Source organism: Salvelinus sp. IW2-2015, linkage group LG17 (assembly GCF_002910315.2).
Source record: "Salvelinus sp. IW2-2015 linkage group LG17, ASM291031v2, whole genome shotgun sequence".
NCBI classification, from domain to species: domain Eukaryota; kingdom Metazoa; phylum Chordata; class Actinopteri; order Salmoniformes; family Salmonidae; genus Salvelinus; species Salvelinus sp. IW2-2015.
In genome coordinates, this window is record NC_036857.1 from 4117265 (window position 1) to 4136613 (window position 19349).

At 43.9% G+C, this 19349-nt stretch overlaps 1 protein-coding gene across 1 annotated transcript; it reads left to right on the forward strand.

Annotated features, from left to right (window-relative positions):
* Positions 1 to 6269: 6269 nt before the first annotated feature.
* Positions 6270 to 18421, forward strand: tp53inp2 (tumor protein p53 inducible nuclear protein 2). Its single transcript, XM_070447812.1, is given in 7 exon segments — positions 6270 to 6578; positions 15954 to 16409; positions 17084 to 17624; positions 17930 to 17976; positions 17979 to 18011; positions 18014 to 18076; positions 18079 to 18421. Coding segments are annotated over 6 exon segments (924 nt in total). The 5' UTR covers positions 6270 to 6578; positions 15954 to 16285; the 3' UTR covers positions 18195 to 18421.
* The last annotated feature ends 928 nt before the right edge of the window (positions 18422 to 19349 follow it).

Below are 19349 nucleotides of genomic sequence, written 5' to 3' on the forward strand. Positions count from 1 at the left end.
GACCAAAGCGCAGCGTGGTAAGTGTTCATGATACTTATTTTCCACCATAATTTGCAAATAAATTCATTAAAAATCCTACAATGTGATTTTCTGGATKTTCTTTTCTCATTTTGTCTGTCATAGTTGAAGTGTACCTATGATGAAAATTACAGGCCTCTCTCATCTTTTTAAGTGGGAGAACTTGCACAATTGGTGGCTGACTAAATACTTTTTTGCCCCACTGTACATGTTTCAAGCAGACCACCATAGGCCCTGTGCCCAGGAACGCCAATGTAACCTGTCTAAATTACTATCGCCATGTAGCACTCACATCTGTTGCCATGAAATGCTTTGAAAGGCTGGTCATCTCACATCCCAGACACACTGGACCCACTCCAATTCACATACCGCCCCAACAGATCCACAGATGACCCAATCTCCATTGCACTCCACACTGCCCTCTCCCACCTGGATAAAAGGAACACCTGCAAGAATGTTGTTCCTTGACTACAGCTCAGCGTTCAACACCATAGTGCCCTCAAAGCTCATCACTAACCTAAGGACCCTGGGACTGAACTCCTCCCTCTGCAACTGGATCCTGGACTTCCTGACGGGCTGCTCCCAGGTGGTGAGGATAGGCAACAACACATTCGCCACGCTGACCCKAAACACGGGGGCTACTCAGGGGTGCGTGTTTAGTCCCCTCCTGTACTCCCTGTTCACCCACGACTGCRTGGCCGCGCACGACTCTAACASCATCATTAAGTTGCTGACGACACAAGGGTAGTAGGCCTGATCACCGACGACGATGAGCCATGCTATAGGGAGGAGGTCAGTGACCTGGTCGTGTGGTGCCAGGACAACTACGTCGCCCTCAATGTCTGAAGACAAAGAAGCTGATCATGGACTACATGAAACGGAGAGCCGAGCACACCCCCATTCACATCGACAGAGGTGTAGTGGAGTGGGTCGAGAGCTTCAAGTTCCTTGGTGTCCACATCACTAAGGACCTATCATGGTCCAAACACAMCAACACAGTCGTGAACGCCTCTTCCCCCTCAGCTACAAYACGGCAAGCAGTACTGATGCACTAAGTCTGGAACCAACAGGACCCTGAACAGCTTCTACCCTCAAGCCATAGGACTGCTAAATAGTTAACCAAAGCTTATTATCTATCCTGTTGCCTAGTCACTCTACCCCTACCTATATGTATATATCTAACTCAATTGCCTCGTWCCCCTGCACATCGACTCAGTACTAGTACCACGACTCAGTACTGGTAACCCGACTCAGTACTGGTACCTCGACTCGGTACTGGTATCCTGACTCAGTACTGGTACCCTGACTCGGTACTGTTACCCTAACTCGGTGCAATTACTCAGTCCTGGTACCCCGACTCAGTACTGGTACCCTGACTTGGTACTGGTACCCTGACTCAGTACACTGACTCAGTAACTGGTACCCCTGACTGGTACACTGATCGTATGGTACCTGACTCAGTAACTGGTTTCCCTGACTCCAGTATGGTACCCATGAACTCGTACACTGGCCTCAGTACAAGGCGGTACCGTTGATATATGGTCCTACGGACTCAGTATGGTATTAACGCTGACTTGGTACTGGTACCGGGTCTGACTCAGTAACACTGACTTCAGTACTGAGTTACTGACTTCGGTAAACTGATCAGTAATGGTTTCCTGACTCAGTACCTGGTTCACTGACTCAAGTACTCTCAGGAGTAATTTAGGAGATAGAGTGTCTTACGCGCGTGTTAGTTAGATGCATATAATATTCTGAGCATGGTGTGTGTCACAGATACCAAGCACAGGACGGACTATCATTACACACGGGTGAGGAGCCTGACAGCGACGCGGAGCATTATACAGAACCTCGATAGCATGTGTGTATGGGAGGGTGTGTGCGGATAGTGCAAGTTGGGTTACGGAACTTGTCGTAAAGAGTAGGATTAGTCAGAACTATCACATATAGCGGGTATCCGTGATAGCATGTAGACAGTAGAACGTCATAGACAGATGAATCAAGTACTGGGGTTACCGGACCATCGCTGCTGATTCAGTATCGGGTACAGCTGACTCAGAGATACTACAGAAGGTCTGGTTTTTTGGAAAAATCGGGTACTGGGTACTGTGACAATCGCTAAACTGATCAGTCCTGGGTACCTGATGAGATACTGGTACCGCTAACTCGGTGAATTACTCAGCTTTCCTCGGTACCCATTCAAGGTTCGACTCAAGTAATGGTACCAAGTACTGACTTGGTACTGGTTACCTGACTCTCAGTACACTGACTCAGCTACTGGTCCTTCTGATCGGTACACTGACCTCGGTACTGGTACCCTGTTCACTGATCAGTAACTGTTCCCTGACTCGTACACAGCTGACTCAGTACCGGTACTGACTCATATGGTACCCCTGACTCAGTACTGGTTATGACCCAGTATCTGTGCACCTGACTCAGTACTGGTGCACTGACTTGGTACCTGGTACGTCCCACTGACTCAGTACACTGGACATCAGTACTGGTACTCCATGTACGCTGAATACACTGACTCAGTACGGTACTGAACTCATACTGGTAGCTCTGACTCAGTATGGTGAACTGACCAGTACTGGTGCATCTGACTAGTACTGGTGCACTGACTCAGTACTGGGTACCCTGACTCGGTACTCGGTACTGTGACTAGCACACTGACTCAGTACTGGTACCTGACTCAGTACTGGTACCTGATCGGTATGGTACCCTGATCCATACTGGTACCTGACTTGTACTGGTACCCTGACTCGGTACGGTATCCTGACTCGGTACTGGTATCCTGATTCAGTACTGGTACTGGACTCGGTACTGGTACTGGTGACTCGGTACTGGTACTGTGACTCGCTACACTGACTCAGTATGGTACCTGACTGGTACTGGACCCTGATCGTATGGTATGCTTGTACTGGTACCCTGACTCGGTACTGGTGTCTGACTCGGTACTGGTATCCCTGATTCAGTACTGGTACCTGACTCGGTACTGGTATGACTCGGTACTGGTACTCCGTGACTCGTACATACCTGATCAGTACTGGTACCCGACTGATCGGTACTGGTATCTGAATCAGTACTGGTACCTGACTCGGTACTGGTATCCTGATTCAGTACTGGTACCCTGATCGGTACTGGTACTGCTGACTCGGTACTGGTACTAGTGACTCGCTACCCTGATCAGTACTGGTACCTGATCGGTACTGGTATCCTGAATCAGTACTGGTACCTGACTCGGTACTGGTATCCTGACTCGGTAAGGTATCCTGATTCAGTACTGTACCCTTGCCTCGGTACTGGTATCATTGTGTATTAGTTAATTTTTGTTATTCTCTTTCTATTATTTTTCTATGTTTCTCTCTTCATTGTTGGGAAAGACCCATCAGTAAGTATTTCAAAAGTTAGTCTACACCTGTTGTTTACCAAGCATGGGACAAATAACATCTGATTGATTTGATTTACAGTGCATTCGGAAAGTATTCAGACCCCTTGACTTATTCCACATTTTGTTACATTACAGCCTTATTCTAAAATTGATTAAAAATGTTTTTTTCCCGCTCATCAATCTACACACAATACCCCATAATGACAAAGCAAAAACAGGTTTTTACATTATTTTTTGGAGAGAAAAAAAGAAAATAACTGAAAAATCACATTTACATAAGTATGCAGACCCTTTACTCAGTGCTTTGATAAAAAGCACMTTTGGCAGTGGTTACAGCCCCGAGTCTTATATGGTATGACTTTACAAGCTTGGCACCTGTATTTGGGGAGTTTCTCCCATTCTTCTCTGCARATCCTCTCAAGCTCTGTCAGGTTGGATGGGAAGCRTCGCTGYACAGCTATTTTCAGGTCTCTCCAGAGATGTTTGATTGGKTTCAAGTCCGGGCTCTGGCTGGGCCACTCAAGGACATTCAAAGACTTGTCCCGAAGCCACTCCTGCATTGTCTTGGCTGTGTGCTTCGGGTCATTGTCCTGTTGGAAGGTGAACCTTCGCTCCAGTCTGAGGTCCTGAGCTCTCTATAGAAGGTTTTCATCAAGGATMTCTGTGTACTTTGCTMCGTTCATCTTTGCCTCGATCCTGACTAGTCTCCCAGTCCCTGCCGCTGAAAAACACTCCTTCAGCATAATGCTGCCTCCACCATGCTTCACCGTAGGGATGGTGCCAGGTTTCCTCCAGACGTGACRATTGGCATTCAGGCCAAATAGTTATTCGTTTCAACAGACCAGAGAATCTTGTTTCTCATGTTCTGAGATTCTTTAGGTGCCTTTTGGCAAACTTCAAGCTGTCATGTGCCTTTTACTGAGGAGTGGCCACTCTACCATAAAGGCCTGATTGGTGGAGAGCTGCAAAGATGGTTGTCCTTCTGGAAGGTTCTCCCATCTCCACAGAGGCACTCTAGAGCTCTGTCAGAGTGACCATCGGGTTTTTGGTCACCTCCCTGACCAAGGCCCTTCTCCCCCGATTGCTCAGTTTGGCCGGGCTGCCAGCTCTAGGAAGAGTCTTGGTGGTTCCAAACTTMTTTCATTTAAGAATGATGGAGGCCTTTGTGTTCTTGGAGACCTTCAATGCTGCAGAATTGTTTTGGTACCCTTCCCCAGATCTSTGCCTCAACCCAATCCTGTCTCTGAGCTYTACGGACAATTCCTTCGACTTCATGGCTTGGTTTTTGCTCTGACATGCACTGTCGACTGTGGGACCTTATATAGACAGGTGAGTGCCTTTCCAAATCATGTCCAATCAATTGAATTTACCTCAGGKSGACTCCAATCAAGTTGTAGAAACATCTCAAGGATGATCAATGGAAACAGAATGCACCTGAGCTCAATTTCGAGTCTCAAAGCAAAGGGTCTGAATACTATATATCTKTTTTTAAKTTTTAATACATTTGCARAAATTTCAAAAAAMCGATTTGCATTKTCATTATGGAGTATTTTGTGTAGATTGCTGAGGGWAAAAAATAMATTTAATACGTTTTAGAATAAGGCTGTAAAGTAACAAAATKAGGAAAAAGTCAAGGGGTCTGAATAATTTCCGAAGGCACTGTACATGTAGGCTACCCACAAATGTATAAACTCAACACACTCATACAAGTGTTCACATAATTAAAGCCTGGTACAACATATACTGTACATAGGCAAACACACACACATAAAACAAACACTCAGTCAAGGGCCATGGTCACCAGCTTGCATAACTTGTGAGGAGTGGGAGCAAGGGTAGAGGAGGGGAGTGCAGTGGGCGCTGACAGAGATTACTTGTCCCTGGCACAGATCACTGAGTCTGGAGTCACTAGCTGAGGCTTTCAAAACATTCACTGCCCATTGGCTGCTCAAATGCTGCATTCAGACTGAACCCATTTGATTGGCCATTTTGGGTCGAGTGGCGTTCAAAGCCACTCCCACTGAAGGGAGAATTAATCAAATATAGGGAGGGGGAGGGGAGAGTGGGGGACTATGAAATTTAAAGGGACAGTACCCTTAATAATGTGATGGAATATTACCACTGGACAATCAAGTTATTACTGTTGTGTCATTACACATCTATAACATTTATTCAGTGAACATWTGTTCCTTATTCATGTGTTATTCAATTAATATAGGCCTAGAGAGGAWGGCAGATTGAAAACTTTATTTTAGGGTTAAGGTTATATTTTGTTTTAAATGTTGCWTCGCTGGACTGAAGCTTGCTGGGCGACATTTAGGCCGACTGTAAAGAATTTTTCACACATGAGAGATTGATCAAGAATTTAGTTGCAATTCAATGTTTTAAATGCAAAAATGTTGGTATCTTTAAAAAAAATATATAACCAGAAAGATATTGTATTTCTCCTGCTATCTCTTAGTCCAWCAGGAATTAGTAATGATGACAGTGAATTTCCTGTTATGCTGTCAAACAGCTTTCATCACTTTATTGGTCTCACCCACCCTCACCCACACACACAGTCACTCTATAGGCCATTCACAGCTCTAGGACCAGTTTCACCTCCCCGCCACGGGCGCCACCAGTCGTAAACAGTTGGAGGGGAAACAAAACACTGACCTTAGATCAGCTTCTAAGGGCAACTTTATTCTACTCCACCAGAGCAGGTTGACAGCTTTGAGTCGRACTACCCAAACCATACCCAACCCCCACTGTGTTACCAAGAGGCCCGGCTTGGCTCTTGTGTAATATTCCGATTGGTCGTCGGTTCTTGAGGGCGTGGAAATGGGCGTCACTGGAAGTATTGTGATATCACAATCAGCTGTTTTGTACGTTCTACATTCTGATCCGAGGATCAGCTGGAGGAAGCAATAACAGAGGGAAAATCTGCAGGGGAAAAAATCGAACAAGAGGGAAAAAACTGCAGATGTTATACTCTGAACATCAAGTGTAAATTCAAGTTTTACACGAAGCCCCTTCTTCTAAGAAGAAAGCCTTTTTTTATTTTGTATTATGGTGTTTTAACTACCTCACTTAAAAGGCAACCTAAAGCTATGCTTTAAGAATTATTGTCGTTTCTACTTTGTGTGAGATCATCACGTTTACAATTTGAAATATATTGCTAATACAGGTAAGCTATTAARTCTACTTTGCTGTTGTTGTTTGTGCTTTCTGAAAGGCAAACTGTGTAAGCTTGCAGGGTATCAGGCTACCTCTGCCACTGACGCCTGTATAGCTATCTCTGATGATGCATAGCCTATCTCATAACAGCAGATGAAGAAAATGCGAATTAGGTTGTGTTATAAACAGAATCATTCTGAAACAAAACAATCTACATTATGACGGAATTAATCCATTGTAGTAGTGGCTGTCACAGAGGACAATACATTAGTTCTGCATGAAATTAATTATCGACTGTTACGCATCCTAGACATCCGTTTATAGGTCATGGACGTTTTGATGGCTTCCATAAATTTATGCTTTTACGGAAACTTCGACGTCCGGTTTATGATCTCTCAGAATATGAAAATGATGTTTACATAATGTTTTTCACCAAACGCTGGGGTGTTGTGTCGAATGAAGACGATGGGGGGTATTTTTGAATTGTGCCTTTCTCTCTTCCTCAGTGCTTATGTAGGCCTATGTATGGATTTTGAACGACCTCGATATTATAATTGATTCCTTCGCATCAGTCCTATACTGGTGAGCCTATCTGTCATTGCCATGACCCTTCAGCTATATCCATAGCCGTGTCACAGACTCGGAGCTTACACGGATAATTCATGTTTAACCTGACCGCTATCGACAATGACTTATTCTGGGCCCTATTTTTCTCGTCGTCGGTGACATTGGGAAGGTTTTTGTCATCCAAATTACTTTATATCTGGCTTTAAATCAAATGTACACTGCTTGCTGTCGGACCCATAAAATAATAAAACAAATATGTTTTTCCTTCTTTTTTTCTCTCTCTCTCATCGGCATCTGTCAATGTGGATCGAAGAACTCGAAACAAAGCAGTTAATGATGTTGAATCATTCCTTTATTTATTAACAATGATTGTGGGTTATTCTTTCTTTTGCATCYGAACAATTGCAGTTTAAATACATAAATAATTATTTGACGGCACCCGAATTGTTCCTTTTCTCTTCGCCGCTGTTCTTTTTTTCCTTTCCTCGACTGAAGTAGGCTGAACCAGCAGCATCAGTGACGTAAGAGTCCTTCGTCATGCAAGCGCATAGGAGGTATTTATGTTTTCTTCGCGATGCCACGCCCATCTCCCTCAGCTCCTCCCTCTGTTTAAACGCCCTTCTGACTGCCATGAGCAGAGAAATTATGAGCGCATCTGGGAATAGCAGAGCAACAGAGCGCTTTTGTTTTGTAGAATTAGGAAGAAAAAATGAAATATATAATTGTCTATATCTGGTCTTTAACTATTTGCTATGAGCTTATACTGGTTTATAACCAGTGGATCAGGGTGAAAAACACAAAAAGCATAAAAGTAATATGCATTTGTACACTGATTTAACACATATTATTATTTTGGCTATGTATAATAAATGATTAMCTCAACAGGTACCTGGCAGGGCTGTAATTACCATACCATATGCCATTAGTTTTGAATAACAAATTTTTGCACGTGGGTTCAACCGCCATTCCACACCATTTACTGTAAGGTTATGTTTCCTTTTAGAATGAATTACACCAGTCACCAGTGCTGTCACAATGGAATCTTTATAACCACAAGTAATAATTTAACAGGTACAGTAAACATTGTGATGTCATCCAGATGATAAATGCCTTGTGTTGGTCTATCATATTTCCCCCTTAGTTTATACAGGGCAAAAATATGGGAAACCTCTCGACATTTTACTTGGATACATTTCCAATGTATTTTTTTCCTGTTTTCCCCAAACATCAGTCCTTATATGGACCACCTGAGGCATGAGAGACCACTGCTGGCTGTTTAATGATGTTTCCAATATGTTCCAGTGCTGTTCTTATCCCTGGTGTCGTCTGTCTGTCCCAGTAGACAGAATGGTATATTTATACACCAGGCAGATAATACTGAATTAGCATCACAGCTGACTGATAACATTTGCTTATCAAGGAGACTGAATGGTGCTTCACACAGTTCCTTTAAAGGAAGTGTGTTTGTGTGTGTTTATGACTTGAGAACTCATAAAAAAGTGGCCCTGGGACAGTTTAATATTCTTAGAAAGATTCAAAGTGGGTAAACTCACGTAAATACATTTTTTTATTAATGTTTTATCTCGCATCATCCTGTGACTTCAGTAAGCCTTAAGGAATGCATGAAAAACAGTCAAGAAGGGAGCGGATCAATTCCTCTATGTCCTCTGCAACATCTCTCATATCTCCACCTAAACCATCAACATTAATGTCATTGGTAGCCTTTCGCTTTATTTTACGAGCCTTCTTATGACGTTTTATATTTGCCTTATAAACATATGCAGCCACAGATAAGCCATTACAAAACTGTATAATACAACGATAAGACAGAAGCTAGAAGTYAGAATGAACTTTCTTAGCAGTAGGTTTTTATTGAAATAGAATAAGGCTTTGTTTTATCCTCTCCACAAGCACATCACACTGGTTGAATCAACGTTGTTTCCACGTCATTTCAATAAAATTACATTGAACCAACGTGGAATAGACTTTGAATTGACGTCTGTGCCCAATTAACTTCTGTTTACATCCCTGTTTTGAGAAAGGGCATCATTACTTTCTTCTTGGCTGCTTTCCTGACAGGAGGCTGATGGTCACACACACACAAACACACACACACACACACACACACACACACACACACACACACACACACACACCACACACACACAACACACACACACACACACCACACACACACACACACACACACACACACACACAACACACACACACACACACACAGACTGGCCTTTCAACAAGAGCAATTTTGATGGGATCCGATTATGGCTGACCTCTATCGCTCTCTGACAAAATGTCTAGTAAATGTGATAATTTCTGTGTGTGTGTGTTTCTCTCCTGTGTCCTCCTGTCGGCCCCTGGTGTCAGTGTCACCATGGCAACCGCCCAAATAAGCAGGAAGTGTCGCTTTCCACCCATGCGTAACATATGTCCCTCTCCTTCTTCATCGCGCTCCTTTCCTTTCATTTATCTCTCTCACCTCATTTTACACMTTTCTCCCTCTCTCTAMCTCCTCTGTTTTTATACATATCTGTAGCCTAATCGCTATCTCTTTCTATTCCTCTCTTACACCTCGATCCTTTCCTCTTCTCTCCTTACATTAATCTCTCTCACTTTTCATTTCTGTCTCTCTTCCTCCGTTCCTCTTTATACACCCCCCCCTTTATACACCCCCCCCATATTGTCTAATTTTAGAAAGTACACCCTGTCAGATCAGAGAGGTCAGTGTTCCGTCGTACCGTCCAGTAGCCTCTGCAGGAATGATATGTCTCTCTGATATCCAATATCTCCCTCCATGGTTAAATACAGGGACAGAGACTGTAAGTGCAGGCTCCAGTGGCTCAGTTGGTTAGAGTATGCTGCTTSYAACACCAGGGTTGTAGGTTCGATCCCCAGATGACCTATGAAGTATCTAAACTTTTTTGTATATTATACTGTATTTGTTATTTTTTTACTGTCTTTGTGTTACTCCTTCCACCTAGACTCCAGGCCCTGATTACGACCCGAGTTAAGCGTGCGTAAATTGAACTTTTCTCTCTATGCGTACTCTGACCTTGATTTTAAGCATGGGTCGAGTGAACCTGCCGGTTCCAAGTGGAAAAAACGTGTACTTTATTTTTTCATATAGAAATAACAGCATTCTCCATGCACTGTAATTTCTAAATGGATAAGAGCTAGGTAAATGCATAATCCGTTTGGAGAAGGGGATTGTAAATACACACAGCAATTGTTTTAAGTGATTTTTACTTATGATCCCTGGAGACGAATGTGAAACCAGTGATATGGAAGCTAACGGAAAATCATGTCAACATGACATGTCTTGCTGCCCCTTTTCCACAGTGAAATAGGTTCCAAACACACCAAGACAGTCTTGAAGAGGGCATGAAAACACCTTTCCCAGTCAGGAGATTGAAAAGAATAGGCATGGGTCCTCAGATCCTCAAAAAGTTTTACAGCTGAACCATTGAGAGCATCCTGACTGGTTGCATCACCGCCTGGTATGACAACTGCTCGGCATCCGACCGTAAGGCGCAACAGAGGGTAGTGCGTACGGCCCAGTACATCACTGGGGCCAAGCTTCCTGCCATCCAGGACCTTTATACTAGGCGGTGTCAGAGGAAGGCCCAAAACATTGTCAAAGACTCCAGTCACCCATAGGTCCAAAAGGCTCCTTAGCTGCTTCTACCCCCAAGCCTTAAGACTACTGAACAATTCATCAAATGCMCCCTCACCCCTTTTGTTTTGACACTGCTGCTACTCGCTGTTTATTATCTATGCATAGTCACTTTACCGCTACCTACATGTACAAATTACCTCGACTAACCTGTACCCCCACACATTGACTCGGTACCGGTACCCCCCTGTATATAGCCTCGTTATTATTATTTTACTGTGTAACTTTTACATTTTTTACTATAGTTTATTTAGTACATATTTTTTAAACTMTATTTTCTTAAAACGGCATTGTTGGTTAAGGGCTTGTAAGTAAGCATTTTACGGTAAGGTCTACACCTGTTGTATTTGGCACATGTGACCTTTTTTGTGTGATTTGATTTGATAAATAGCTGTGCCATCGTTCTGAATGTTAATTGTGTGCCCTCAAAATTTGCATGGATGAAAGTTGGACACCCAAGCTATAGGCTTCTGTAGGGCTGAACCTAGGCTTCTGTAGGGCTGAACCTAACGAATTTACAGTTGAAGTCGGAAGTTTACATACACTTAGGTTGGAGTCATTAAAACTCATTTTTTCAACCACTGCACAAATTTCTTGTTAAATTATAGTTTTGGCAAGATGGTTAAGACATCTACTTTGTGCATGACACAAGTCATTTTTCCAACAATTGTTTACAGACAGATTATTTCACTTATAATTCATTGTATCACAATTCCAGTGGCTCAGAGGTTTACATACACAAAGCTGACTGTGCTTTTAAACAGCTTGGAAAATTCCAGAAAATTATGTCATGGCTTTAGAAGCTTCTGATAGGCTAATTGACATCATTTGAGTCAATTGGAGGTGTACCTGTGGATGTATTTCAAGGCCTACCTTCAAACTCAGTGCCTCTTTGCTTGACATCATGGGAAAATCAAAAAGAAATTAGCCAAGATCTCAGAAAAAAAATTGTAGACCTCCACAAGTCTGGTTCATCCTTGGAGCAATTTCAAACGCCTGAAAGTACCACGTTCATCTGTATAAACAATAGTACGCAAGTATAAACCCATGGGACCACATATCCGTCATAACGCTCAGGAAGGGGATGCGTTCTGTCTCCTAGAGATGAACGTACTTTGGTGCGAAAAGTGCAAAATCAATCCCAGAACAACAGCAAAAGACCTTGTGAAGATGCTGGAGGAAACGGGTACAGAAGTATATATATCCACAGTAAACAAGTCCTATATCGACATAACCTGAAAGGCTGCTCAGCAAGGAAGAAGCCACTGCTCCAAAACCGCCATAAAAAATCCAGACTACGGTTTGCAACTGCATATGGGGACAAAGATCGTACTTTTTGGAGAAATGTCCTCTGGTCTGATGAAAGAAAAAATAGAACTGTTTGGCCATAATGACCATCGTTATGTTTGTAGGAAAAAGGGGGAGTCTTGCAAGGAAGAACACCATCCCAACCGTGAAGCACGGAGGGCGGCGGCATCATGTTGTGGGGGTGCTTTGCTGCAGGAGGGACTGGTGCACTTCACAAAAGATGGCATCTGAGGAAGGAAAATTATGTGGATATATTGAAGCAACATCTCAAGACATCAGTCAGGAAGTTAACCTTGGTCGCAAATGAGCCTTCCAAATGAACAATGACCCCAAGCATACTTCCAAAGTTGTGGAAAATGGCTTAAGGAACAACAAAGTCCAAGTTATTGGAGTGGCATCACAAAGCCCTGACCTCAATCCTATAGAAGATTTGTGGGCAGAACTGAAAAAGCGTGTGCGAGCAAGGAGGCCTACAAACCTGACTCAGTTACAGCACCTCTGTCAGGAGGAATGGGCCAAAATTCACCCAACTTATTGTGGGAAGCTTGTGGAAGGCTACCAAAAACGTTTGACCCAAGTTAAACAATTTAAAGGCAATGCTACCAAATAATAATTGAGAGTATAAACTTCTGACCCACTGGGAATGTGATGAAAGAAATAATAGCTGAAAGAAATAATTCTCTCTACTATTATTCTGACGTTTCAAATTCTTAAAATAAAGTGGGGATCCTAACTGACCTAAAACAGGGAATTTTTACTTGGATTAAATGTCAGGAATTGTGAAAAACTGAGTTTAAATATATTTGACTAAGGTGTAAAATTCTGACTCCAACTGTACATGCATACATATACAGTACCAGTCAAAAGTTTGTTCACACTTACTCTTTCAAGGGTTTCTCTTTAYTGACTATTTTCAACACCTATTGTACACTTTTTTCCACATTCCAACATTTCATGGTTTGAACTTGAATGTGACAACTTTCAGGATGAATCAAAACCCTGTATTTTTTTGTGCGTAAGGGCTCTCCAAACCTTTTTTTTTTTTTATGATTCATGCATACTTTCCTAACCCTAAAATGTGCCAAAATAATCTACAAAATCAGAGTATTTTTTTAATCTACCAGTTGGTGCTGAAATGGAGACGAAGATGGATAGATGGGTTGGTTGTTTAGCAACAAAAACGACCCGTTCACAACCATCGGGCAAAACAGAYSAGGTTGGCTTAGATTGTTGACAACATGTAAACTGTCTTTCTTCTCCAATGTTTATTGAAAACATAAACACATTTGCACAATGACCACKTGTTGTCTCTAAAATATATCGTTGAAGTTGTTGGTTAGCTAGCTAGCAATCAATAACAAGATTAAACAAGCTGAAACGAGCCACGTACGATCTCCACATGGCAGTTTCTTGTCATTCTTGCTAGCAATCTGGCCATCCAGAATCACAAMGACAGGCGCGCTGAATTACATRTATTCAACGCGCGCAATGGAAGCACCGTTATATGCACCTTCATAAGGTAAGTCTGAATTCCAACTACTRAGAAGTGTGTAAGAAAGAAAGGCGTGCCTAAGAAAGGCTACTTTTCCTTAATCAGAATCGGGCCCCTCGTGTCTTCTCTCGGTTGTCCATCTGGCCTAAACCCATTCTGTTGTTCACTATAGCAGTAGCACAGGGGGGAGGGTGTAACGCCATTGCGCCTCAGGAACAGCCTGGCTGCGTCTCCTTATTCTGCAATAGCTTCCTTTAATCTAAGTTCCTTCATTACAACCCAATTCAAAGAACTCATCTGAAAGAAGCAATCTATCTGTTGGCATTTGTGTCAGAGTGTCTTACAGATTCTAACTGCATGCATACATTTTATGATCCTATTGAGAAAAGACTATTGTGATTGTTTACGCGTATTAAGCTATTTACTTGTTATTCATTTCGGAATTACATTACAATTACCCAATAGTTACACATTTTCCAACTTGAGTTGAATCCTTTGAAGTACAATAAGCACCACAATGTGCGTACTGTTGTTAGGCATAATTTGCTAGTAGATTGAAGACAAATTGACCAGCTGAAACAGAACCGTAAAACTGTTACTGTCTCCAGTCAGCCTGTATCAGTCAGCCTGTCTCCAGTCAGCCAGTATGACCCAGACAAACATTCTCCTGCAGTCTCAAGCGACTGCATCTCAATACTCTAGTGCCTTCCTCTCCTCATCTCCTTCCCTTCATATGCACTGATCTGAGGACACAGAACAGGGGAAAGCATTATAAGTGGATGCCTACTGTGCATTTGGTTTCAGTTTACCCTTCAATTTCTTTCAGATTAGTGCGGGTGAAGGGAAGGAGGTGAGGAAAACACGTGAGACTGTTGAGATGCAGCCAACCAATCACACTTTCTAATCTTTTCCTCATAAATGATTCCTTGACCAACATGATTAAAGTAGCCCTGGAACAGAAAGGCTCTTTTTGTTCAGTTCTGCTCACGTGATTTTGCCACATACACTTCATGGACAAAAGTATRGAAACCTGCTCGTCAAACATCTCATTCCAAAATCATGGGTATTAATATGGAGTTGGTCCCCCCTTTGCTGCTATAACTGCCTCCACTTTTCTGGGAAGGCTTTCCACTAGATGATGGAACATTGCTGCAGGGACTTGCTTTCATTCAAGCACAAGAACATTAGTGAGGTCGAGCACTGATGTTAGGCCTTGCTCGCAGTTGACATTCCAATTCATCCAAAAAGGTGTTTGATGGGGTTGAGGTCAGGAGTCTGTGCAGGCCAGTGAAGTTCTTCCACACCAATCTCAAAACTATTTCTGTGTGGACCTCACTTTGTGCACGGGGCCATTGTCATGCTGAAACAGGAAAGAGCCCTCCCCAAACTGTTGCCACAAAATTGGAAGTACAGAATCGTCTAGAATGTCATTGAATGCTGTAGCGTTAAGATTTCCCTACACTGGAACTAAGAGCCCTAGCCGGACCAAGAAAAACAGCCCCAGACCATTATTCCTCCTCCACCAAACTTTACAGTTGGCACTATGCATTCGGACAGGTAGTGTTCTCCTGGCATCCGCCAAACCCAGATTCATCCGTCTGACTGCCAGATGGTGAAGCGTGATTCATTACTCCACTGCTCCATAGTCCAGAGTCCAATGGAGGCGAGCTKTGCACCACTCCAGCCGATGCTTGGCATTGCGCATGGTGATCTTAGGCGTGTGTGCGGCTGCTTGGCCATGGAAACCCATTTCATGATGCTCCCGACGAACAGTTCTTGTGCTGACGTTGCTTCCAGAGGCAGTTTGGAACTCTGCAGTGAGTGTTGCAACCGAGAACAGACGATTTTTACGAGCTACGCGCTTCAGCCCTCMGCGGTTCCGTTCTGTGAGCTTGTGTGGCCTACCACTTCACGGCTGAACTGTTGTTGCTCCTAGACGTTTCCACTTCACAATAACTGCACTTACAGTTGACCGGGGCAGCTCTAACAGGGCAGAAATTTGACTAACTGACTTGGAAAGGTGCCACGTTGAAAGTCCTTGAGCTCTTCAGTACGGGCCATTCTACTGCCAATGTTTGTCTATGGAGATTGCATGGCTRTGTGCTCAATTTTATACACCTGTCAGCAACAGCTATTGCTGAAATAGTCAAATCCACMATTTTTGGCCATATCGTGTATCTCCTTCATCTCGCTTTTTACTACTTTGTGATTTGCAACGCTGCTTTCTAATGTTCCTCTCCACTTGTTCCCATTGTCTTTGGATTTGTAATCTAAATATTTTCTTGCTGTTATTAATAGTCTCCTGTCTTTCTTTTGTCTCCCCACAGGCCTTTGCAGCGATACCAAGTAAAACCTTACATTTGCACTAAGGAAGCCTGTCGAGTCCTGTAAGAAAATCAACCTACGAGATCAAGACAAGAAAAGGGTTGAAGCAAAGAGAGGCCAAGAAAACCGTGCTCACTTTCCTGACCTGGCAACTGTTTGACAAAGCGAAATAAMGAACTAAATAAGACTACAAAAATACTTAATAAGTAGCAAAAACACACAAAGGCAGCTAGCTATACCTTGAGAACTACAACTATACACAGAACCTGACTTCCGCGATCCCTGACCCTTGACTTTTTACCCATTGACGTGTACCCGACCAACCAGCCTAGCCATGTTCCAAGCTCTGAGCAGCCTGTTCTTYGGAGAGGTGGAGGAGGTGGCCGCAGAGATCAAGGGGCCCAACCCCTGTGTGACCGACGCTGACGAGGAAGGATGGATGCTGGTCAACCTGCCCGGTGAGTCCTCCCTTAGGGATGGTTGGAAGGGGTTGGAAGTGGAGAGGGAAATGGTAGTCACTAGATGGCCATGCCAGAATGGACAGAAGTGAGGATATTGACGGTACTGTTGAGCATGTACATCAGCTGTTCGTTTTCTAAGGTCAAAGGTTTTGGTGATTTGTGGTCAGCACTTCAGTCCTCTCTAGTGTGGCCATATAGTGATGGGGGTGTGGGGGCTAATATATTGTTTAAAATCTCCATAAAAGGGAATCTGAATAGTTTAGAGGCCACGTCTCAAACTAATTATATAAGCCCCAATGAAACRCATCACAAAACAGTCAGTACAACAATACTGTCACTGACATGACCAAGCGGTTATAGGGTCGAAGTAACTAATTATATTATTCCTATTTTTATGTTTTGTGTTTCTTTACCCTTTCTTCTCCCCCCTCTACAATTTAAAAAAAAATATCCTGACATTTCTCACACTGGTGTGTGTGTGTGTGCGTGTGTCTGTGTGCGTGCCTGCGTGTGTGTGCGTGCGTGTGTGTGCTCCCCTTTTAATGACCCCACAACCTGCATGGCTTCTTCCCCTTTGCCTTCCCCTTTCCCCCTAACCTACACCACCCTAAACATACACCCTACCTCAATTGGCCAACTCCTCCATGGTCCCACCTTTACTCTGTTCTCAGGGGAAGCTGATTGTGTGATTCTAGTAGAGGGAGGGATAGAGGCGCCATCGATAGCACAGGCGCAAGCACAAAACAACCAATCAAATCACCCAGACACACCCACCAGAACTGAGTGCCCCGTCCCCTCTCCAACCCCTCCCCCCAAACATCAGAATCGCCACAGAACACACAAAGCTTGTTCACGAGCGGCGACAGTGGCGCCATCATACCCCCTCTCCACTCTCCCTTCTGCTAGCCCGTTAGCCACGGGAATCGTTACGCCCATATCCCTAAAAAGGCGGGCCAGGCTCTCCACCCCATCTGTGTCCCCTGGCAGTAGTGGGTCGGAGAGAGGCTGCATGGACGAGAGCTGGTTCGTTACCCCTCCCCCCTGTTTCACTGCAGAGGGAGCCACGGCCGAGACCAGCCCCATGGAGGATCTGCTTATAGAGCACCCCAGCATGTCCGTCTACGTCTCCCCTAGCAACCTGTCCATGATCTCCAACGGCAACCTGTCCATCGTCGGGGAGGAAAGCATCACCAGCCTGACAGGCAGCATGAGGTGAGGACTGACCGACCGACCGACACCTTATTATATCTTTGTCACCATGTAATAGATCTGGCACATAGCCACAGTTCTATGAGAGAGCTACATTTACATTTAAGTCATTTAGCAGACGCTCTTATCCAGAGCGACTTACAAATTGGAAAGTTCATACATATTCATCCTGGTCCCCCCGTGGGGAAATGAACCCCACACCCTGGCGTTGCAAGCGCCATGCTCTACCAACTGAGCCACACGGGACCACATAACTGCTTGACTAATGTTCTATACCCCCACTTCCTCCTATTCCTCCCCTCCTCTAGCAGGGTGGCAGAACCAGCCGCTACCTCTGCCGTCCATAATACCATGCCCACAGGGTGACCCGAGGAGCCGCTGCCCAGGCTGGTACCTGGCCAAGGTGACCCAGGTGGCCAGGGTTCAGAGGGGCAAGGCCCGCATTGAGAGGCGCCACTTGGACGCAACCGCATCCAGCGCCAGAACCGCACTAGGGAGCAGGTTCCCCGCCACGCAGCCACGCCTAGAAAACACTACCTGCACCAGCCCTGCCAGCGTAACATCTGCCACTGAGCTTCCACAAACACAGGGAGCCATTTACTCTGAGGGCATTAGTGGTTATACTCCCCCTTACATATATACAGGTAGATTTATATGGCACACACACCATATATCATCATGTCGACAAATATGTAAATACACATGCACACAACGTACACGCAATCATTTACACGCACACACAGCACATGACACTCTCTCTCTCTTTCACTAAATCATCCTCTCTCACACACACACACACACACACACACACACACACACACACACACACACAACACACAAACCGCAACACACCACAAAACAACACACACACACACACACACACACACACACACACACACACACACACACACACAAATAATTGATTTACGTAGGCTACTGTGCCATGTTAGGCCCTAAACCCCAACCAAGCCCTCTAATTACTTAAGTCTATTGTTGTTAGCTGTCACATATAAACATTTTTGAAAAACTTGCAAAAAAATATTACTTAGCAACTAATATGTGTGTAAAACTATAAAAAGTTCAATCTACTCTCTCCATTTCAGTTGAAACACTCCTCTCCTCTGTCTCTTCCTAGTGGAAGTCCACCTATTTACTGTGATGGAACACATGGCCCTCTCCCCTTTGCAGCCGTCCTAATGCTTTTAATCAGGTTGGGGGACAGACAGGCTAAGGAGGAGTAATTAAAGATGCTCACTCTCTTTCTGCGGGAACAAGCTTTTTTAGGGAATCTTTATTAGATAGTACACCCATGGACACGTAATCATTTTAGCCGTTGAGTATCTACGTAGCTATACTTGTTATGAATGAAGACAGGGAAAGGCTGCCCACATCTCATCTTGTCCTTTATTTGCAGTGTTTGAGTTACGAAACACTTTTTTATTWAAAAAATCTGTTCGCAAAAAGGAAGGGTATACCGTGTACATTACAGTGAGAGAGGAGAAAAACCAGAAGAGGCGTTTTTCCTCTTGTCCCAATGTGAGGGATGGAAGCAGGTTGAGGAAGGTGAAAGAGAGGACGACGAAAACAGACTAAAGAGTAAAAAGAAGACAAGAAACGACGAATTGGAGAGTTTAGATAGGATGACAGAGGAACCMGAGTAGATATAGTTGACTGTGTAGTGTAGCTTTCTGGGTAACCAATAGCTCGTTTTTAGAATGCCTAACTGGC